General features: G+C 42.3%; 1 protein-coding gene across 3 annotated transcripts in view; it reads right to left on the bottom strand.

The window, feature by feature from the left end:
* GALK2 (galactokinase 2) overlaps positions 1 to 24,836 on the bottom strand; it is a 172,797-nt gene that overhangs the window by 5,729 nt on the left and 142,232 nt on the right. For all 3 annotated transcript variants that reach the window (XM_069983250.1, XM_069983259.1, XM_069983267.1), the window contains one exon: positions 3,450 to 3,651. In XM_069983250.1, coding sequence (XP_069839351.1) covers positions 3,450 to 3,651 — 202 coding nt within the window. The remainder of the gene's footprint in view (positions 1 to 3,449; positions 3,652 to 24,836) is intronic.

The following is a 24,836-nucleotide window of genomic DNA, read 5'->3' as shown; positions in this document are numbered from 1 at the left end:
TTCTTATTCTTATGGGCTTTGGATGTATAAAATTCTCTACTCTAGGTCTTTTCTGACCATGCTCAGCTCCCTCGTCACCCCTACCTCTGTAGACACAGGACATGTGATCTCTTCTCTCCGCGTTAGCTGTCTATTGACTTGGTAACCCAGCCCCCAGGAGACATCATCTGCATCATCATCATCACCACCTGTGCTGCTTCCATAGACTTACAGAAACCTAGGCTCAGGGGCACATGTAATAGAAAGCAGAGATAGAACTATAACTTTATCTGTCAGTGAATACAGGCATATGTACCTGTCTTTATGTCTCACCTCTGCATATTGTAAGTGTTATGGATGTTCTTAGAGTCTGTATGGAAGAAGAATGTTTTCATTCAGTCAGCAAGCAGAGATGTAAACCTACACTACACCCCCACCTCTGCTAAACAGATGCCTGTTATGCAGCACATAGCTTCACCATGCGCATCAGCTCTGCTACATCAGCTACTATGCTAGCTATATTGGGATGATGTGATGCAAAATCAACTGTGCAATAGTAACAGCAGCAGTGGGCAGGAGAAAAAGCTAAGGGGGCGAGTATGCAAATGCACCAATCAAAGAGATGCATGATGGGAAATGTAATTTCCCATCTTGGTTATAGATTGGCTTTTAGAAAAACGTATAACTCAGGAATGGCAGCAGCTAGAAAGAGATGGCTCAAAATACTAAGGGGGACTTAGGATCAGAAAGAAAAAATGAAATGCTAGCTGGTCTTACTCACTAACAATGAAGGCTACAGTGCAGGTGTAGCATTGTGACCTCTTTACTGTATTTCCAATGTACACTGGTCCCCTAGCTGTATAGGATTCTGCAGTTTATACCGATAAAAGTAAATAGGGCTGGCTGCAGTGACCTGCACACTGGTGTGCCTGGGAGCACCACTGTGCTGGAGGAAATGCACGAGGGGTTGAAGTGCTACACCAACTTTGGTGCCCTCCAGTTCCACAGATCATAATGAGATTAAATATTCCTAGTATATGCTATCACTTTATGAGATGGGAATACCCCTCCTTTTATCTGATATTTAACAGTCAATTTTCTAAGTATCTACCAAAAATGTATTGTGAAGTGGTGTTAATGTCTGTGGTATTTCATATGAAATCATATGTCAGCAGTAACCTCCAGCTGTTAGACCTTTCAAAATTATAGGAATTTATAAACAGTTGAACTCCACGTACCTTCTTGTCATGTTAACGGATTTTAGCATAAGTAACAGCAAGATAAGAAGTCTGGGGAACCGCTCACGTGTAATTTTATCTTTGGTGACTAATCAACCCAAATTGTGACTGCCAACTGGACTATACAATACGTTTTAAATTACAGCCAATACTTTTTCACAAAATTTAAATCTGATCATATCTTCCGGTTTGCTATTCAAGGAAATAACTTTGTCAGTTATGCACAAGTCAGCCTGTATATACCTGAACCTATCAGCAGCCTGTTTATTAATATATAAATGAGGCGAGCATTCACCATCATGGCAAGAGCCTAGGGTTAAGCCTACTCTCCCTTGTGAATAAGATGCTTGATAAAGAGGACACGGAAACATTGAAACGTTGCAGATCTGCATGCGTTGACGTTTCTCCATGTGGATCCTGACCAAGAGAACTGCATGCATGCTCAGGAGTGAGCCATTTACAACACAGACTACATGTAAGCCATGTATTAGGTAGAAAATTTCTTCTCCTCAAATCTTTTGATTGTGCACTTTGGGTTACTTATGCCCTAAATGTAGAATGTGCATTTGTTATATTTACTAAAGAAATCAGCAAGATATTTGTGTGGTAGTGTGTGCTATCTATTGGATTGCCTGTGGCAAGGCAAGCTCCTGATCACACAACAAAGAGGAAGGAAGGCAGTGCGGCTATATTGTTTATTGAATAAGCAGGGAAAGTACCTTAATCTTGCTAACATTTTTGCCATGTCCTGGGGACTAGAGATGAGCAAACCGATGCTCGAGTCCATCCGAACCTGAACGTTCGGCATTTGATTAGCGGTGGCTGCTGAAGTTGGATAAAGCCCTAAGGCTATGTGGAAATCATGGATATAGTCATTGGCTGTATCCATGTTTTCCAGACAACCTTAGAGCTTTATCCAAGTTCAGCAGCCACCGCTAATCAAATGCCGAACTTTAGGGTTCTAATGGACTCGAACCCGAACCCGGTTCGCTCATCTCTACTGGGGACATATCAAGAGATAAAGTCAAGCAGCACGCAGGGTTCCAGTGGAGGTGATGCAAGCTGGTGGTCCCCAATCTCAGTTTGGGTGACCCATATAACATTGGACATAGAAGAAAGAGGTCCAACAGCATCAAAAGGCAGATCAGGAGAATTCAATAATTTATTATGGGACCAGGTACAAACACAGCCTGGTTTCAAATTAATTTGTGTATTCTCCTGATCCACCTTTGATGCTGATGGACATCTCTCTACTATGTCCTGGGGACATATCAAAAGTTTTGACCAGGGGACTGAGTATTAAGAATCAGAGGAACTAAGGTTTGTGCAGATGAGTGTTGCTTCTGTCTCTCCGTGCACACACCCCAAGATGGCCCCAATAGAGTTACATAACGAGTCCCAGAGATGGGAGAGAATGCTCTTTGTGTAGTATTCTCTTGACTTATTCAAGTGATTGATCAGAATCTGAATACTCAGACCACAACAGACCAAAACTTTTCACGTGTCCTTTAAATATGGCCGATAATCGCTCCGTGTAATAGGGCCTTTAGTGACTCTTTTAGAATTAAGTGACAAGCTGACAATTACCATAAGTATCCACAACCAAATAAAAGGGAAGGCAGATCATATCAAATTACTATAACATGTAACCCAATGATCCTGAGTTAATACTTTCGCATAAATCTATGTTTAAGAATCTTAACACAATCCAGAAGGATTTTTAACACAAGATGGAAAGAGTCAAAAGGTGGCGTATTCTGACTGCATATTAAAAGCATCTTAATTTTTGGAAAACCCCAATATTTTTGTACTCTCTTTCTAATATATATAATCTGTACTTCTTGACAAGCATGCATTTTTTCTCTTTTCATTTTTTTCTTGTAGTTTAACAGACATTAAAATCTAAAAACTCATAAAAGTCATTATAAATTATATGTATATATAAATTAAATACAAATATATCAGTTATTACATGTGTTTTACAGAAAGAACATGTGCTTAAAAGATTTAAATTGTGGTTAACCTCAAAGAATATAACTTTCTAACATTTAACTATTTGCTCTCAGCAAGCATTGTACAGCACTAAAAAGACCTAAAAAAAGGAAAGATAAAAAAGTTTCTAACTGTGGCGCCAAAGGGGTTGAAATTGTGGTAACCAATGTCATTACTTCATCATCTAATCAAACAGGAAGCCAAAAGGTTTTTTTTTTCAGCGAGGTTGTCAAAACTTACAGACAGATGTCCACCAGCTGATCCAGTTCAGAGCAGCTGCATTCGTACATGTCTCTGCAGCTCACATGGCTCTGGTTCATGAGGTCTCCCAGCAGCTGGACAGCATTGGCAGGTGCCTCATCACAAACTTTCTTAAAAGCCAGAACTCTTGCAGCCTCGCTGTACACGTGCTTAGCTCTCTGGTATAGTTTGAAGGTGGACACTAAAGTGAGAAACAATAAAAGATACACATAAGTAATGTGTTTACACAGAGTAATAGTTCGCCCAATCGAAGATTCACAGTTTCAAAATAATGATGAGTTTTTTTTAATAACGATCAGAGTTTAGACGGAACGATGTATCGTTTGGAAAAATCGTTATTGAGATCGTTTCAAGATCGCTTAAGCCTAGCTATCACATAGGATGGATCGGTGAAAGACTGTTTACACGAATTGATCTGCGAATTTTTAGCAATCGAACAGCAACAAATTTGAGAACATGTTGAAAATCAAAATGAACAATTTCTCGCTCGTCGCTTGATCGTTCACTGTGTCTACATGAGCCGATTATCGCTCAAATGAGATAGTTATCGCAAAAATTTGAATGATTATCGTTCTGTGTAAACACAGCATAAGAGTCAGTAATAAACTATATTTTTTTCTGATCATGTCTATAAGTATTTATGAAACTCTTATTTCCTATACAATAACACCACATTTAAATGACAGATTTTCTAGGATATTTGAATTACTTAAATTTTACCCTCTATGGACATAAGTATTAGAACACAGTTACAAGCTCTTAGGACTTTTCATTTTGAATCTAATGTAAAGTTGGTTCCCCTTTTGTAGTTATAACAGCTTCTATTCTTCTAGGAAGAATTTGCTACAAGATTTTGGGGGTGTCTGATTTTTTTTTTGCCCATTCATCCAAAGGGCATATATGAGGTCAGCCACTATTGTCGGAGTAGAGGGCCTGGTTTGTGATCTTCATTTGGGTTCCCCCCAAAGGTGTTTGATGGGGTTGAGGTGACAGCCCTTTAACACCAAACTCCCCCCTACCATGACTTTATGGTTCTTGCTTTGTGCACCGAAGGCACATTCATGCTGGAACACAAAAGCACTGACCCCAAAGGCTGCATTTACACGTCCCGTAAAATTGTCCGTGGTTGCGGGTCCGTGACCACGGACAATTTTAGGAACCATTGAAGTGAAAGAAGCCATTCACATGATCGGTGCTGCGACCCGCACAGCTAAAAATAGGACATGTCCTAGTGCAGATGGACGCTCGGCAGCAGAGATGACAGGAGAGCATGATGTGCATTCCTGTCATCACATCTACTACTCACCTACTCCCCTGGACCGGCTGGTTTCATGTTTACCAGAAGTGGCTTGGACTATGCTGACTTCTTCTCCTGGCAGCATAGTCCAGGCCACTTCCAGTGAGCGTGAGTAGCTGGTCAGCGCGGGAGAGAAGGTGAGTAGTAGATGCTGTCGGCGGTGGGGGGGGCTCCGGCTAGGGGATCCATGCCACGTGAATCGTATGAATAAGGCCACAATTTTTACACAAAGATGGACTTACAATTGTCCAAAATGTCTTGGTATGCCGATGCAGGCATTAGATTTCCCTTCTCTGGAACTAAGGGGCTTAATCCAACCTCTGAAAAACAACTCCACCCCACTATACTTTAAAGTTTGCACAATGCAGTCAGGCAAATAATGCTCCCCTGGCATTCACCAACCCCAGATTAGAGACTGCCAGATAAAAGTGTGATTTGTCATCCCACAGAAAATGTTTTCATTTCTCCAGAGCCCAGTAGTAGCATGCTTTATACAATTACATCCAACAACTGGATTGCATTGGAAGGTGCTTGATTTTATAGAACTGTTGTAATGGAACTGAATGAAACACCTGAATTCAATAAGTAGGGGTTGTGTGGGTATATGTTTGCCCATATAGTGTATACTGATAAATCCAACCTGAAAATAATACAGTGATTCCAGCAGCTTTTAAAACATTGAGTATTCCCAAAATAACACTTGCCTATACTCTCCATTACTCGCTAAATATACGCTACTGAAAAGTTTTGTAGCCTGTTAAAACGCATATCACATATCGGAACTTTCTCTCCTCTCTGTGGTCTGGCTTATTACACCTCCCACTACATAGACGCACTATGCTGCGTACCTATAGAACTGACTAAAAAATCTGGCAAGAGGCCAAAAAGTTACATTGCTTTTGTGATATTCTTTCAAAGATCCTGGTTTGGTCAGCTATTGATCTAAAACACTCCCGATCTAAAACACTCCCGATACACAATATGGGGTCACTATACAAGCTTACTTATTAGAATAATATCTTTTTCCAGCAACTGCACAACAAGTATGACATTTACAGTTTTACAAATACAGCTTTGACTTCTAAACCTCTCATTATTTCCTCTGAGTGGCAGAGACCTGGGAGACTTATCTCTACAACATATGCCCACATCATTGAATCCAATGGCCCCTTGACCTCCCTAGAGAGATGGAGAACCTATTTATTACCTTCCACTATACATGTCTCTCCTTCTGTTAACAGGTTAATTCAACTTTATATCATTCACCAGTGTTATCTTACCTTATCCGGCTACAGAGAATGGGCAACATTCAAGCTTCCCAAAACCAAAAGTGCTTCCATAAGTCTGCAGATTTGTAGCATATGAGGTTGACCTGCTCACACATCTCTGCTTTTCGGAGTAAAATTGTTGACCTACTGTCTGAGTTTATTGATACCCTAAATGCCTTTGAACAGGAGGTATGCCTAATTTGCACTATTATTTATTTATAAAGCGCCCTTAATTCCAGAGAGCCAAGTATGAATCAGGAGTTGTGGGGTCACCACCTCCGCATGCTTCTAAGGTAAACCCTTTATCTCACTCATAAAGGAATCGTTCCAAGAGTAATTGATGGGCACCCCCCCCCCCCCCACACACACACACACACCAACACACAGCAATTCAACCTAGAAAAAAAATGTGAAAAAGTGCAATATTAACTCTTTTGAACTCGACTAGAGATTAACTAATTTACAGTATCAACAAAGCAAAGAGCTTTATTAGCTTGGCATTTGGCTGCCTTGGAACTCCGTGCCACTCCCTTCCGGGTGCCTGTAGAAGCTGGATCCAGTCCTGGGAAACTTCTCCCAGTTTTCTAGGACTGGGTCCAGATGTCCAGATGCACCCAGCTCATACTGTACTGTATTGTACTGTATTGTAGTGGATTTCACGTTGCAAGTTCCGCAGTGAAATCTGCCACGATGCTCTGTCCTGTAATTTCCTATGAATCTACATTCTCGCAAAAGATTTTTATTTCACAGCAAGAATGTAGCCCCTGCCCACCTAACCTACCACTGTAATAGGGCCTTTAGATTGGCAAAAGTAATGTGGGATCCATAGAACTTTATTATCATCTTGTCCTGAGGGTTCATACTCTCCATGGTTATCTTATACATGACAAAGCCAACAATCATATCTGAGCAGTCTACAACCACAGATGGAGGAGCAAGTGGAGTCCTGCAGCTATCTGTACAGATAGCCTCAGAACAGGTAGGTAACCCTTTCAAGCCCCTTTATAAGGTATATTTCCTTTACTACTATAAACAGCCAGAAGTGTTATCATGAATCTCTTAGCTCTAATCCAAATAATATGTCATCATTAAAGGGGTAGTTTGGCGCTAAACATTTATTCACAAATTAACACACATTACAAAGTTATACTACTTTGTAATGTATGTTATGTATGTGAATGGCCCCCTTCCCCTTGTTTCCTCCCACCCACGCTAGACCTGGAAGTGTGGTGCAATATACTCACCGCATCTCGTGTTGACCCCCGTCCGCCATCTTGTGACAGTGACGTAGTCTTCGGGAGGCCGGCCGACCTGCACCATCCGTCCCTCATGCTGGCCCCCCTCTGCCGTGTCATAACTGAGCTCAGCCGCGATTGGCTCGAGTCGACATGAGATGCGGTGAGTATAATGCACCACACTTTCAGGTCTACCATGGGTGGGGGCCATTCACATATACAACTTTGTAATGTAAATCACAGAGGCGTATCACACTTCTAAAACTTCACATTTATTTATTCGGCTAAAATGCTAAAAACGCCACATAAACCATATTAACTTCCAAATCGCACCTTACCGGTGACTACTAGATTACCGTCGCCTGGATCATCCGATCCACATGTATTTTAGGCGACAAACACCCACAAAATAGTTATAATTTACAAATTGATGTTAAGGAAAGTAGCAGTCAGATACCAACTGACACTAGATGACCAATTTCAATATCGTTACACACAAAAAGTATATTAAATACCCATACCCAACGCGTTTCACCGTGGTGTGTATCCACGGATCATCAGGGGTTAAAGTGCATTGATCCTCAAATTAACAGTCACATAACATAATCAGAGAAAGCATAAATCTATGGATACAGTTCTCACTGAAAACTGTGACGTAGGTGCACTTAGTGCTCTGCTTACCCGATCAGCAAACAGAGACTGGACTAAATCCCACAATCATATACCATAGACAAGAAATGCAACGATAACTGCCCGTCTCATCAAAAAAATTTTTTTTTTATGACGTAGGTGCACTAAATACTCAATTTTGCCCGATCAGCAAACAAATAATAGATATTCATAGTTATAAACTAAGGAGAAAAATGTGATAAAGCAATAGATGGCTCAACCGAGCCTCTTACTCCTTCCCCTTAGAGCTGGTGTCCGGCCTCCATTGGGGCTGCAGTGGTATACCGCGGGGTGTTGAGGATACCTGTGTGCCGCCTGGACAGTGCTCCTTAAATGCCTCTCGCCAATCATCAGCCGCCGGCTGGTGCCTTGATTGAGTTTCCGGTTCCAGCCACATGACTCGTCACATGATCGCATGCGTAATTACGCACGTGGAGCGCCGATGCGTTCCACCGTGCGCTCCACCCTTTTGTATCCTGCGATCACATGACCAGTCACATGATCGCACTCATCATCACATCTGTGGAGCGCCGGTGCGTTCCACCGTGCGTTCCACCCATTGGAATCATGCGCTGTATTCAAGCGCTACGTTCCTTCATATTGAGGTGGTTGCACTTGTCTCCATCTCACTAATGTCAACTAACATGAACTCCATTACAAGGCATAAATGCTAGAAATGATATTTTGACTGCCTTACTAGTCAAACTCAAGAACACAGGGAAGTATATTGATACATATCCCGTATTTTATTAGTGGTAATTACACAGTGACATCTATTATAATCCTAATAGGGGATTGGAGGGGGGAGAGAGAGTTAGGTGATCCCTGTCCCTTTTATTAAGCCCTCCCTACTGACCCCTATTACCTCCTACCTATCTACAAGCGGAGCTACCGCCCTAGAAAGGGCGACCCCGCGCTGGAACCTATCCCTCTTACGCCCTGTTATACACTGATTTTCTAAAGGGACCAAACTAAGACATCAAGGGAGGGAGAGGTAGGTAGGATACGTGATCTAGATACGGCAGGGGAAAAAAAAAAAAAAAAAAAAAGGGAGAGGCATCGCAGGCACATCCATCCAGGACAACATCACAGGAACCCTCATCCTAGGCCCCCAGGCCGTCTAATTGATGATGACAGATGTCACCATCATACTCCGCCTGAGTCTATCATCCCCCCATCCTCCATCACATTATCAGACTTATTCAGTTATCGCGTGCTGTGGGGGGGGATGATGGTATTATTATAAAAAGAAAAAGAAATTGGCATGAGCATTCCTGCTCCGTTGCCAATACTGACTGATTAGCCTTAATTGACATTCCATGTGACACTATTATATTCAAAAATTGAACAAAATAAAGAAGGAAGGTAAGCTTAAAGGAAACAAGTATAGTTTTGCATTTCATTCAAGCCACCTGGGGCTTGCGATTTAAATCTATATATCCAGGCTGCCTCCTTACACAAGATCCTCTTGTTCCAGTCACCCTGTCTAGGGGAAGGTCTGACCCTTTCAATTGCCATGAAGGAGAGGCATCTGGGATCACCCTTATGGGTCTCCCAGACGTGGCGTGCAATTGGGGTATCTCTTCTGTGTTCCACGTCCTTTACATGTTCACATATGCGTCTTCTGAATTCCCTAAATGTTTTGCCCACATAGTCCTTAGGGCAATCACATTTACAGATATACACTACTCCGTCCGACCTACAGTTAAGGAAGTCCCTAATGTCAAAGGTCTCTCCTGTCACCGCACTTTCCACTTGTTTTGTGGTCCTCACGAACTTACACGCTTTGCACCTCCCACATTTGAACATCCCAGTGGACTTGACATTTAGCCACATAGGGTTTGTACTCGGGCGTGTGTAGTGGCTGTGTACCAGTCTGTCTCTCAGATTACGTCCCTTACGGAACGTTATACTGGGTGTCCGGGGAAGAATGTCAGTGAGGTCATCGTCCACTGTCAATATCGGCCAGTATGTCTGTAGGATTTTTCTAATTTCAGGTGCCCTATCATCAAATGTACCTACAATACGAGCGACCTTCTCCTCAATCTGCCGTGGTCTAGTGGATGACACGAGATAGCGTCGATCCTGACCCTGGGCATGCTGATATGCCTCACATAGAGGTTCCTCAGGGTACCCTCTCGCTGCAAACCTCCTCTTGAGGGTTGCTGCCTGTTTGTGAAATTCTTGTTCAGAGGAACAATTTCTACGTACCTAATTTCTACGTAAAAAGATGAAGGGCTACAGGTGATCAATCTGTCACAAAAATTACTGTCCACACATGAATTAAATGTGTTGAAGAAGGGTCTTACATTTGTACCAGTCACGAGATTCGATCCTTTTACATGGGTGAAGGACCTTAATTTATTTTCACGTAGACTTAAGTGGCACAAATTTTTCAAGCACGCTAATAGACGGACGTGTACTGAACTGGGTATCTCGGAGGAGGATTTGTCGGATGTACAATTACTGGCCGATCTATTTGAATCAGGCGGGAGGGGCTTGGGGGAGGGCCCCTACACTAACCTGAGACCGAGAAGTATAAAAATGCCCCCTATCGGAGACTGTGGTAACATTGATACTTTCTTGACCATAGTAACACATGAAATTGAAGCCTTATGTGAGATGCACAGACAATCTTCCTGTCAAAATATGACCAAAGAAGAACTTCAGGCCTTACTGTCATTGGAACGAGATGATTCAATAATAATAAAACCCTCAGACAAGGGGGGAAACCTTGTTGTGTTGGATCATCTCAAGTACAGAGATATGTGTTTGAGAATCCTGAGAGATAAGAACTGCTACCGTATACTTGAGGCTGATCCCACTAAGTGTTATACTAATGAGTTACGGATCATCCTCGAGGAAGGACTAGCCCAAAAGCTGATCAGTAAAAATGAATTTGAATTTATGTTACCTAGGGCACCACAAGTGGCTACTTTTTATAGCCTGCCCAAAATTCATAAGGGGCTAAATCCTCTAAAGGGGCGCCCAATTGTCTCGGGTGTTGACTCGATCACCCAAAACACTAGTGTCTATATTGATCAGATCCTAAGGGAATTTGTGACGAGTCTCCCCTCGTATACGAGGGATACTTCTGATTTTTTATGTAAAATCGGCGATCTTGAGGTTGGATCAGAGACCTTACTTATAAGTATTGATGTTGAATCCTTGTACAGCTCAATTCCCCATGATGCTGGCTTGGCAGCGGTGAGATATTTCTTAAGATCTAGGGGTAATCACTGTGTCAACCATAATGAATTTGTGATAAAATTAATTGAGTTTGTCCTATATCATAATTATTTTCTGTTTGATCATGAATACTACCACCAACTCAGGGGGACGGCCATGGGTAGCCCATGTGCACCCAGCTACGCTAACCTCCTCCTGGGTTGGTGGGAGGACACTACAGTCTTCCCAGGGGAACCTAGAAGTTGGACTGATAAGATCCTGTTCTGGACCCGCTACATAGATGATATATTTCTACTGTGGGCGGGTTCCAGAGAGGAATTTTGTGAATTCATGGAAATTCTTAACTCCCAAAATGATGTTGGTCTAAGATTCACATATGAGGTGGGAGATGGAGAGTTACCCTTTTTAGATCTGATGGTGAAGAAGGAGGGTGACAAATTGGCAACTACTATTTTTAGGAAAGCCACAGCGACTAACAGTCTCCTTCATTGGAGCAGTTACCATCCCTACCCCTTGAGAAAAGGAATTCCAAAGGGCCAGTTCCTCAGGGTACGTAGAAATTGTTCCTCTGAACAAGAATTTCACAAACAGGCAGCAACCCTCAAGAGGAGGTTTGCAGCGAGAGGATACCCTGAGGAACCTCTATGTGAGGCATATCAGCATGCCCAGGGTCAGGATCGACGCTATCTCGTGTCATCCACTAGACCACGGCAGATTGAGGAGAAGGTCGCTCGTATTGTAGGTACATTTGATGATAGGGCACCTGAAATTAGAAAAATCCTACAGACATACTGGCCGATATTGACAGTGGACGATGACCTCACTGACATTCTTCCCCGGACACCCAGTATAACGTTCCGTAAGGGACGTAATCTGAGAGACAGACTGGTACACAGCCACTACACACGCCCGAGTACAAACCCTATGTGGCTAAATGTCAAGTCCACTGGGATGTTCAAATGTGGGAGGTGCAAAGCGTGTAAGTTCGTGAGGACCACAAAACAAGTGGAAAGTGCGGTGACAGGAGAGACCTTTGACATTAGGGACTTCCTTAACTGTAGGTCGGACGGAGTAGTGTATATCTGTAAATGTGATTGCCCTAAGGACTATGTGGGCAAAACATTTAGGGAATTCAGAAGACGCATATGTGAACATGTAAAGGACGTGGAACACAGAAGAGATACCCCAATTGCACGCCACGTCTGGGAGACCCATAAGGGTGATCCCAGATGCCTCTCCTTCATGGCAATTGAAAGGGTCAGACCTTCCCCTAGACAGGGTGACTGGAACAAGAGGATCTTGTGTAAGGAGGCAGCCTGGATATATAGATTTAAATCGCAAGCCCCAGGTGGCTTGAATGAAATGCAAAACTATACTTGTTTCCTTTAAGCTTACCTTCCTTCTTTATTTTGTTCAATTTTTGAATATAATAGTGTCACATGGAATGTCAATTAAGGCTAATCAGTCAGTATTGGCAACGGAGCAGGAATGCTCATGCCAATTTCTTTTTCTTTTTATAATAATACCATCATCCCCCCCCACAGCACGCGATAACTGAATAAGTCTGATAATGTGATGGAGGATGGGGGGATGATAGACTCAGGCGGAGTATGATGGTGACATCTGTCATCATCAATTAGACGGCCTGGGGGCCTAGGATGAGGGTTCCTGTGATGTTGTCCTGGATGGATGTGCCTGCGATGCCTCTCCCTTTTTTTTTTTTTTTTTTTTCCCCTGCCGTATCTAGATCACGTATCCTACCTACCTCTCCCTCCCTTGATGTCTTAGTTTGGTCCCTTTAGAAAATCAGTGTATAACAGGGCGTAAGAGGGATAGGTTCCAGCGCGGGGTCGCCCTTTCTAGGGCGGTAGCTCCGCTTGTAGATAGGTAGGAGGTAATAGGGGTCAGTAGGGAGGGCTTAATAAAAGGGACAGGGATCACCTAACTCTCTCTCCCCCCTCCAATCCCCTATTAGGATTATAATAGATGTCACTGTGTAATTACCACTAATAAAATACGGGATATGTATCAATATACTTCCCTGTGTTCTTGAGTTTGACTAGTAAGGCAGTCAAAATATCATTTCTAGCATTTATGCCTTGTAATGGAGTTCATGTTAGTTGACATTAGTGAGATGGAGACAAGTGCAACCACCTCAATATGAAGGAACGTAGCGCTTGAATACAGCGCATGATTCCAATGGGTGGAACGCACGGTGGAACGCACCGGCGCTCCACAGATGTGATGATGAGTGCGATCATGTGACTGGTCATGTGATCGCAGGATACAAAAGGGTGGAGCGCACGGTGGAACGCATCGGCGCTCCACGTGCGTAATTACGCATGCGATCATGTGACGAGTCATGTGGCTGGAACCGGAAACTCAATCAAGGCACCAGCCGGCGGCTGATGATTGGCGAGAGGCATTTAAGGAGCACTGTCCAGGCGGCACACAGGTATCCTCAACACCCCGCGGTATACCACTGCAGCCCCAATGGAGGCCGGACACCAGCTCTAAGGGGAAGGAGTAAGAGGCTCGGTTGAGCCATCTATTGCTTTATCACATTTTTCTCCTTAGTTTATAACTATGAATATCTATTATTTGTTTGCTGATCGGGCAAAATTGAGTATTTAGTGCACCTACGTCATAAAAAAAATTTTTTTTTTTGATGAGACGGGCAGTTATCGTTGCATTTCTTGTCTATGGTATATGATTGTGGGATTTAGTCCAGTCTCTGTTTGCTGATCGGGTAAGCAGAGCACTAAGTGCACCTACGTCACAGTTTTCAGTGAGAACTGTATCCATAGATTTATGCTTTCTCTGATTATGTTATGTGACTGTTAATTTGAGGATCAATGCACTTTAACCCCTGATGATCCGTGGATACACACCACGGTGAAACGCGTTGGGTATGGGTATTTAATATACTTTTTGTGTGTAACGATATTGAAATTGGTCATCTAGTGTCAGTTGGTATCTGACTGCTACTTTCCTTAACATCAATTTGTAAATTATAACTATTTTGTGGGTGTTTGTCGCCTAAAATACATGTGGATCGGATGATCCAGGCGACGGTAATCTAGTAGTCACCGGTAAGGTGCGATTTGGAAGTTAATATGGTTTATGTGGCGTTTTTAGCATTTTAGCCGAATAAATAAATGTGAAGTTTTAGAAGTGTGATACGCCTCTGTGATTTAGTTTTTGAGTTATACGTATCCAAGGCCTGTGGTTGGTGGCAATTCACTAACTTTTTCTGTGATAGGAACTTTGTAATGTATGTTATTTAACTTTGTAATGTGTGTTATTTTGTGAATAATTGTTTAGCGCCGCAGAGATTTTCTGTGGAAAAAATAAATTGCCTCTTAGGGACGTAAAACAACAAATCATACTTAGACAACCCTACCAAACCCATAACCCACCCCACCACTGCTTGCTCTCTGGCTGATTTATCTTCTGGTCCCAGCTGTGTTCCCATTTTGCTGGCTTCTGATTACATTAAAACATCCAAAATCAGATGTAACTCCAGTCATCACAGCATACTAGGAGTTCCACCTTAGGGTCCATTTACACAGAAAGATTATCTGACAGATTATCTGCCAAAGATTTGAAGCCAAAGCCAGAAACAGACTATAAACAGAGATCAGGTCATAAAGGAAAGCCTGAGATTTCTCCTCTCTTTTCAAATCCTGACTTTGGCTTCAAATCTTTGGCAGATAATCTGTCAGATAATCTTTCTGTGTTAATGAACCCCTCTATCCATTACCAGCATGGCTTCATAGGAGACAGTCTTTTTGACTGACTGGTAATAATTAGAGCAAGCTCGAGTCGATCCGAACATTCGGCATTTGATTAGCGGTGGCTGCTGAAGTTGGATAAATCCCTAAGGCTATGTGGAAAACATAAATATAGTCATTGGCTGTATCCATGTTTTCCAGACAACCTTAGAGCTTTATCCAAGTTCAGCAGCCCCAGCTAATCAAATACCGAATGTTCGGGTTCGGATCGACTCAAACCCGAACCCGGTTCGCACATCTCTAGTAATAATGCATTAGAATACAAATAGCTTTAACTTAAAAGTAAAAATCCCCCACTGGGCAAAAAATGTAAAATTGTAAAAAAGACAGACAAAAATTAGCTTAAGTATAAATTTGATACCTCTGTAAACATAATGACTAAAGATGAGTGAATTTTCTGAAAGTTTGGGTTTACACAAACCTGAACAATTGGCATTCGAATCCCACTGCCTAGAGGAGGTGGATGCAGCTCATTGTTTGGGTTTATGCAAACCTGAACTTATCTGAAGTTTCCTTATCTTTAATAATGACCCACAGAGTAATGTTATCAAGGTAATTATACCACAGGTAAATGGCACATAATAAAACATGAATAAAAGTAAAATTGTAATAAAATGGTGGATTGTTTTTAAATTACCCTCCTAAAATTTTTAAAAAGGTTAAACATAAAACTAAACTTACTTAAAAGTACTTAAAATGGTACTTTTAACCCCTTCCTTACCCATGACGTACAGGGACCCAGGCTTGCATCATATCTGGTGGGTGCTGGTTGCTATCTGCAGATGGCATTTGTCAGTAATGACACTGGAGATCACTCATGCTAGTTTTTTATCTGTTGAGTGATTGGGGTATCTATTGTCATTGGTTCTCAGTGGGTCAGTATGGTACCACTGCACTATACATATAAACAATTTCTTATAATAGGCCGCTAGGGGAACAAAAGGTGTTATAACTTTTGTTAAGAGTAAAAAGCTTTTAGAATATAAAAAACCCTCCCCTATTAAAAATTATAATTATGCCATTTTCCAACTAAAAAATGTAAAGAAATAAAACAATGCATAAATGCAAAAAACAAGAGATACCAAAGTCGGATTTTTGGTCACATTACACAGATGTCCAGATTTAAAAAAAATGTTTTTTATTCGGCTTGCAGGTCTACATTATGGTAAATTGGGTGTAGGCCAAGCTAGTAGCTTGCCTTTCTGTGCCCCCTTCCCTGTCCACCAATCAGTTGAACAGGCCATACATCTGCAAAAATGTGTGACTTTTCCTGAGGTCAAATAAGGGCTAAATAACACAACTCATCCCACAAAAAAACCCTCATGTATTTATGTAAATGGTATATTGAAGACTATTAGGGTCCATTTACACAGAAAGATTATCTGACAGATTATCTGCCAAAGATTTGAAGCCAAAGCCAGAAACAGACTATAAACTGAGATCAGGTCACAAAGGAAAGATTGAGATTAATCCCCTTTTCAAATCCCTTCCTGACTTTGGCTTCAAATCTTTGGCAGATAATCTTTCTGTGTAAATGGACCCTTAGAGATACAAATGCTATCAACCTAAATAAAAACTTTCTTGCAGGGGTTAGTCCCTCCACTGCCCTGACTACCAAAGATGTAACCATAAAATTCGATTCAGTCGATGGAAGAAGCACTGGTAAGCATGAAACAGCTGTCCCGAGAACTGCCGTTTCACCTGTCCTTCCTTCCCCTCATCTCTGAACGAATAAAGCCAAGCTTCAATATATACGGTGAGTGCCACTTGCTTTTTTTCTACTTTGCTGCATACCCGGCATTTGTCTCTCATTGGGACAAATGCATTTCCTGAGCTCACTGTACCTGTTCAATAGCCGTGCTGTATTCTGTGGAGTGGTGCCGACTGCAATCTACCTGGTGTAAGGGTACATTCATACTGAATAAAACAGGCAGAAATTCTAAGCAGAATACCCACCACAAAATCCGCTCAGAATCTGCCTGCCTCAGTGTCTCAACGTATTGTGTTGCGCGCCTCCGCTCTCCGATAAAAGAATTGACATATCAATTCTTTGAACAGAGAACAGCAGAGAGGGGAGGCGCGCAACACAATACATTAACACAATTATGTAGGCGGGATTCCAAACATTGTTCGCGGCACGGATTCCGCTCAGAATTTCTGCCTGTTTGTGTGAATGTACCCTATCTGTAACCATAAATTTGTAACCAGAAGTAATATTACCAATAACCCTAATTGCTACAAACATTAGCCAAAATTTTAGAGACATAAGGCTTTGTTCACATCTCCATTGTGGATCCAGATCTGTCACATAATGCACACCACTGACACTTTATATACCCCCTCTGACTTACACTAGGTTCAGTAAAGGTGTCAATTATTTTTTACATACAGATAGTGCTATATGAATTTCTCTCATCACACATTATGAACTATTAATAAGAGGAATACTTTTTTTTTTTTTATTCTAACCATTTTCGGGCACATATTATGAGGTGGCTTTAGTGCCCTATAATTCCTTATTAAAGATAGAAAGTCACAGTTATTGCTGTGTAGTAGAGTGAGGTGAATAAATCATTCTTGGGCTTTCTGTGCACTGGGTCAGACCCATGCTAAACATACTGTATAACCAATAATACAAAATCCTTAGCATGCACTGAGCCCATAAACTTCCGTGTATAAATATTTTGCAAATACATGTCTCAAAAAAGGCAAAATGTAGAAAATCAATTTTAACTATGGAGAAAATCCAACACAAAACCATTCTCCCTGTTAAGCTTTACAAATAACATGCTGGCGTAACTTCTACTTGGAAACAGTTCAGAAAAAAAAAAATCCTTTTAACACTATTTCCATGAAAAGGCATCATTCCTATGCCACTCAGTAATACAGGATGACATCAGTATTATTCACAATTTGTAATAATGGAATACCCAATTACTACTAGCATTAGCAATGACATATACTGCAATGCTGCTTATGAAATTTATTGATATTGGCCTCTGTTCCAGTGGAACTTACTACAGTAGTTTCCCTACACAACCACATGCCTATTAAAATAAGCTTGTGGCTGTGTATGGAAACTAGACTGTTATGGTGCGTTTACACAAAACGATAAATGGCTCAATCGTACGATTAACGATGTCGGAGTAACAATTTTTTTTTATAATGATCAGCGTTTAGACGGTACGATATATCATACGGAAAAATCGTTTTACGATCGTGCGCCCGCAGCCCAGCCCCCCGCTCGCCGCTCCGATCGCCACCCCCCTGCCACCGCTCCGATCGCCTCCCCCCCGCCACCGCCACTCTGATCTCCAACCCCTCGCCCTTCCCGCAGCTACGATCGCCCCCGGCGGCCCGCCCGCGAGCATACGTTTCCTGCTCTGCGTAGCTGGTCTTCAACATCCCCGGCTCCGCTCTTCAGTGCACTCATTGGCTGAAGAGGGGAGCCGGGAATTTCAAACGGCTCCTCCTCAGCCAATCACTGCTCCTCTTCAGCACTGATTGGCTGAAGAGGAGCCGTTTAAAATTCCCGACTCCCTTCTTCAGCCAATCAATGCAAGACAGCACTGATTGGCTAAAGAGGGTAGCCGGGAATTTCAAACGGCTCCTCTTCAGCCAATCAGTGCTGCCGTGCATTGATTGGCTGAAGAGGGGAGCCGGGAATTTCAAACGGCTCCTCTTCAGCCAATCAGTGCTGCCTTGCATTGATTGGCTGAAGAGGGGAGCCGGGAATTTCAAACGCCTCCTCTTCAGCCAATCAGTGCTGAAGAGGAGCACTGATTGGCTGAAGAGGAGCCGTTTGAAATTCCCGGCTCCCCTCTTCAGCCAATCAGTGCACTGAAGAGGGGAGTCGGGGATGTTGAAGACCTTCTACACGGAGCAGGTAACGTATGGTTGTGGCGGGGGCGATCAGAGCGGCAGGGGGGGGGGCGATCAGAGCGGCAGGGGGGGGGGGCGATCGGAGCGGCGGCGGGGGGTGGTGATCAGAGCGGCGGGGGTGGCGATCGAGCCGGCGCAGGGGGCTGCGGATGAGTGGGAAGCCATGCTGAGAGCGGGGGGCGGCCGGGGCTGGGGGCGGCCGTACTATCGCGCGACGACTGTTTACACGATCGCCGAATTTTTTGCGAACGACGATTTGATAACATGTTGAAAGATCAAAACAAACGATTTCTCGTTCGTCGTTTGATCGTTCGCTGCGTTTACACATACGATTATCGTTCGAATTCGATCGTTATTGCGCAGATTTGCACGATAATCGTTACGTGTAAACGCAGCATATGAGAGAACAATTTTACCTGCCAGACAACTCCTTCTGAAAATGAAGCTGTAGATGCTATAAGATAATAGTATTAGGGCCCATCCCGCCTTCCTCAGTGACACACAGTGTCTTTATGGGATGGCTTGCATACCTCCGCTTTCGTTGCTCTCCGCTAAAAAAATTGACACGTCAATTCTTTGAGCAGAGAGCGGCGGTGCGCAAGCCATCCCATAGAGACACTGAGGCAGATGAGATTCCACGGCGGGGGCTCCGCCACGGAATTCCACCTGTTTTGCTGACTGTAAACATACCCTTAGGTCAGGTTTACACTCGTACGGCGATCCAGCTCAGTTTCCCTCTGCCATAGTAGCAATGCGACGCTTCATTTTTCATTTGTGCCGCAGAATCACCAGACAGGCCATACGGAGGAATGCATGTTGCCGCTTCCTGCATCTGGCATCTTTGACAAATGATGGTTAATGGGGGGGGGGGAGAGAAGATATGATGCATGATGACAATCATTGTTGTCTAATAATCGTTTAGTGTAATAGCACCTGTAAAAAGGCCGCAATCAGCAAACATGAATGATGTCCGGTGAGAGTGGTCTTACAACATGTTGAAAGATTACGACATGTGCAGGGACAGTCTGCTGCATGTCTCTAAACAGGCATTTTAGCACCATAATCATTTCATCTTGAAAAAGTGATAACCAATGATTAATCTCCAGCAGCTTTAATAGAAAAGGAAATGCAATGAGCAAAACAGGTGATGTGTGCTGTTATTTAACGAAAGCTGGGGGGCCATATCTAGGCTATGTAGCCATACATATACAGAGAAATATGTCTTTGGGGATAAGAAGGAAATAGCTGCAGCAATCAATTATGCTGAAATGTCTTTAACAAAAATTACAGACTGAAAAAAATAAAAAAAAGCCAGAGTTACATATGTTTCTGGTTATCCCAACTGCTGAGACTCCTATCACACGTAGAGCCGGTGAAGAAAACACCATCTTCTAAATGTTTTTATTTAGTTCAAAATACTATTGACTTTTAGAAATCAAAATCTATTTATGAGGCATTAAAGGGGTTATCCAGCACTACAAAAACATGGCCACTTTTCCACCTAATGTTGTCTCCAGTTCAGGTGCAGTTTGCAATTAAGCTCCATTTACTTCAATGGAACGGAGTTTCAAGACCACACCCAATCTGGAGACAACAGTAGGGGGAAAGTGGCCATGTTTTTGTAGTGCTGGATAACCCCTTTAAATAATTACTTTTACTGCAATGAAAGAAAGTGCTTAAATTTCCTTTAACCCCTTAAGAGGAACATTTTCTTTCTTTGTCGTTTCATCTTCACACACCAAAAGCAATTTTTTTTTTTTTTTTCTCCAGAATAGGCAACAAGTCATGGGGGCGGTCCCTGCTGTCTTCTGCCAGCCCAGCTGACCTTGATTGATTCCCTTTACTCAAACATAGAGAGCTCTATCAATTAAGGCCAGTGATGTGGGCAAAAGCTGACGGGGACCTCCATGACTTTTTATTTTTCTGCTGACATAGCAATAGAAAAGCTTGCTTTTTGTTAAACGGGTTTAAGGTTTAATGCCATCATTTTGGGGTAATATGACTTTTGCAATCACCCTAAAAATATTTTTTTCTTTGGGAAACGAGAAACAAAATACAGCAATTCTGGAATTCTTTTCAGTTTTCTTTATAGTATTCATTGTAAATAGTGTGATCATTTTATAGATTACATAGTTACATTTTCAGTCATTTCAGTTATTCCTGTTTTGACATAACATGAGCCCCCAAACATGTAAACGTTATAGGGGTCAAAATATGACCATTTAAAGTAAATTTTTGTTGTAGTAAAACATAACTAAACAAATAAGAGTATCACTGTAACTGCCCTGACCTGAGAAATACCCTGTGAATAGGGATGGTCCGAACCGAGTTCGGTGCTGTTTCGTACGAACTCGAACCCTCGGTAATGAATCCCGCTGTCTGCCCGCTCCGTGGAGCGGGCGGATCCAGCGGGAGGACTGCCTGGAAAACTGGGATACAGCCATAGCCATAGGCTGTATCCCAGTTTTCCAGGCGTTCCTCCCACTGTATCTGCCCGCTCCACGGAGCGGGCAGACAGAGGGAGTCTGCTGCCGAGCTTTCGGGTTCATAAGAACCCGAACCTCGGCAGGTTCGGACCATCGCTACCTGTGAACAATGCTTAGATTTTTTTTTTCACAATTTTTTTTTTTTTTTGCAGTATACTTTATAATAAATTGTAGTGTGTCATTACAAAGTAGTTAGTACTGCAAAACACCATTATATGGCTCTGTAAATGTTGCAGAAATGAAAGTGCAAAAATAATTCCCCCCCCCCCAATCTAAAAGGGGTTTAAACTAGACCTGAGTGAACCTGGAGCATGCTCGAGTCCACCCGAACCTGAACTTTCGGCATTTGATTAGCGGTGGCTGCTGAACTTGGATGAAGCCCTAAGGCTACGTGGAAAACATGGATATAGTCATTGGCTGTATCCATGTTTTCCAGACAACCTTAGAGCTTTATCCAAGTTCAGCAGCCACCTCTAATCAAATGCCGAACGATCGGGTTCAGATCGACTCGAACCCGGTTCGCTCATCTCTAGTTTAAATGCATGTTCAGTGAAATTTTATATTATATATATATATACACATATACTGCCCATAATTTGGCTAAACATGGTAGCACATGACCATGCTCCTCCCTCTGCAGCCTCCCCTGAGTCTGTATATGCCTATAGGAGGGCACCAAGGGAGGAGCAAGGTCACATGCTCCTCCACGATTGGCCATATTATGAGTGGGACTGCCATTCACAGGGCACAGCAGGATGTAACAAAAAGGGGATAGGGCTCAATACTTTGGGGGACACAGGGAGGAGTCAGCATTAAGTGAAGCATATATACTTGCTAACACTAAGTAGTACTTTTAGTTACTCAATCCTGTCAGGTTGCAGCACTCTGTACAAATACTAATATGAGACATTTTAGGAGGTTAGGTTTGTAGACTCACCAGGGGGTGAGCTATGTAGTGATTAGGTTCATATGTGCAGAATCCAATGAACTGGGTATCAGTAAAGACTCTTGATTTTGTCATGAATCAGGCTCCCTTGGAAAACATCTACTGACACAACAAATTTACAGTTGCTAAAATTAAGCAATGTATATGAAGAATGGTAGCTGTTCTGTTAACGAAAGCTACAGAAATTCATAACTCCTATGTAAAGCAGTTAAGTAAGGGTACAAACACACACACCGTATACGCAGCAGATACGCAGCAGATCTGCTGGTGCAGATTTGATGCTGTGTTCAGTTATTTAGATCTAATCTGCTACGTATTTGTTGCGTATTCGCTGCGTATCGCAGCAGTTAATACGCTGTGTATACGGTGTGTGTGTTTATACCCTAATAAAGCCAAAAAGGCACATCCTTTTCCTATTGTCTGCCATTTTTCAGGTCAATGTATGCGGTCAGCTATGTGAACAATAGATGTTTTCCTTCTAGTTGCCATGACTATGTCCAGGGACATGTATACATTTTTCAGGGTTTTTTTTCCTTTTTTTTTTTTTCCCCCGAACACATGGAAAAGAAAACACTTGCACTGAAAGAATAATTAAACAATTTGTCAGTGGCTCCAGTTTGTTAAAAGCTTGAGGTGTTATATATTGCCAACCTCCTTCTGTGATGCAGTGCTACAGAACGTGGTAAAATTCCAAGCATACCCTGTCAGCTATACTCATCTATCAACGTACAAGGTGGCTATCCATGATAAATTAGATAATAGTAAAGCATACTAGAGAACATATTAGAACCCCCAGAGTCTAATGTATTCCTGTGACTTTTGTTTAAAGGCTCAGTTCTGCTTAACCATTCTTCCAATTATGACGTGATAGGAAAAAAGTAGATCTGAAAATGTGCATCCATTTAAGATGTATGCAGACTCGCGTGAGAGATTTCCATAGCTCACACACTCTTGTAAATCACCATTGAACAGTAGTAACCCAAAGAATGAAGCACAAACACGTCTGTTTTCAATTTTATTGTGAAAGCTCTGCCAATGACTGATTCCTAGACCACCCTTTGGTAAAACAATTCTGTGCTGGCCAGATTACCTTAAAAAACTTTATGGTTCTCTCAGCTCGGCACGTTATATATTGGCAAAGGGAATGGTTCTATAACAGCAACCAGAAGATCAGAAAATCTTTTGTAATCTTTATAAAACAGCAAGCTCAAGATATCCAAATTAAGTGGCTGGCCTTGATTAAAAGAAAGAAAATCTGTGTTAGAGTAGAAAGTCAGTGATTCCCAATCTTGATGAAATGTGTTTTAAGGGGAGTCTACTGCTGAGGGTGGGCAATGTCCTAGGATACACATGGAAATCAGAACAGAGTGTAGCATGTTCTAATCATCTCTTTGCATTTATCTCACTATAGTGAACAGAACAGGGCGTACTGCATTAGTAAATGCGCATGTCGCATTATTTAGAGATGGTAATGGTTAACACATTTCCTAAGTGCTCAAGAGAACAAACACACAGGTCAGTTATGGGATTTACTGAGTATACTCATAGTCATGCTATAATAATATTATTCGTTAGATCTTCCAGGAGACTACACTGAGATAAATGGGACTTGCAGGATACATATCGGTTAGGGTCATATACCCAAAGTTTTTATACTCTAAGCTGCAGTGTGTTTGGCCCACACAGCACATCACATGCATCCAGACCAGCACCAGGAGCGCATACTATTAAAATTCCCACTTTAACCTTCAGAAAGATCCTGGCCGGGTCGAAACATCCTACTTGTCGCAAATCAAATACAGCACAGACCAAAAGTTTTCTGTATTTTCATGACTATGAAAATTGTACATTCACACTGAAGGCATTAACACTATGAATTAACACGTGGAATTATATGCTTAACTGAAAAGTGTGAAACAACTGAAAATATATCTTATATTCTAGGTTCTTCAAAGTAGCCACCTTTTGCTTTGATTACAGCTTTGCACTCTTGGAATTCTCTTGATGAGCTTTAAGCGGTAGTGACCAGAAATGGTATTCCAACAGTCTTGAAGGAGTTCCCAGAGATGCTTAGCACTTGTTGGCCCTTTTGCCTTCACTCTGCGGTCCAGCTCACCCCAAACCATCTCGTAGCACCCCATAGCTCTCCTTGGTCAAATAACCCTTAAACAGCCTGGAGGTGTGTTTGGGGTCATTGTCCTGTTGAAAAATAAATGATGGTCCAACTTAACGCAAACCAGATGGAATAGCATGCCGCTGCAAGATGCTGTGGTAACCATGCTGGTTCAGTATGCCTTCAATTTTAAATAAATCCCCAACAGTGTCACCAGCAAAGCACACCCACACCATCTGCTCCATGCTTCACGGTGGGAACCAGGCATGTAGAGTCCATCCGTTCACCTTTTCTCCGTCGCACAAAGATGGGTTGGTTGGAACCAAAGATCTCAAATTTGGACTTGTCAGACCAAAGCACAGATTTCCAATGGACTAATGTCCATTCCTTGTGTTCTCTTGTGCTTGTTGCATGTCCTTAGCAGTGGTTTCCTAGCAGCTATTTTACCATGAAGGCCTGCTGCACAAAGTCTCCTCTTACCAGTTGT

Source organism: Dendropsophus ebraccatus, chromosome 1 (genome assembly GCF_027789765.1).
Source record: "Dendropsophus ebraccatus isolate aDenEbr1 chromosome 1, aDenEbr1.pat, whole genome shotgun sequence".
NCBI classification, from domain to species: domain Eukaryota; kingdom Metazoa; phylum Chordata; class Amphibia; order Anura; family Hylidae; genus Dendropsophus; species Dendropsophus ebraccatus.
This window is presented reverse-complemented; position numbering and strand designations above follow the sequence as displayed.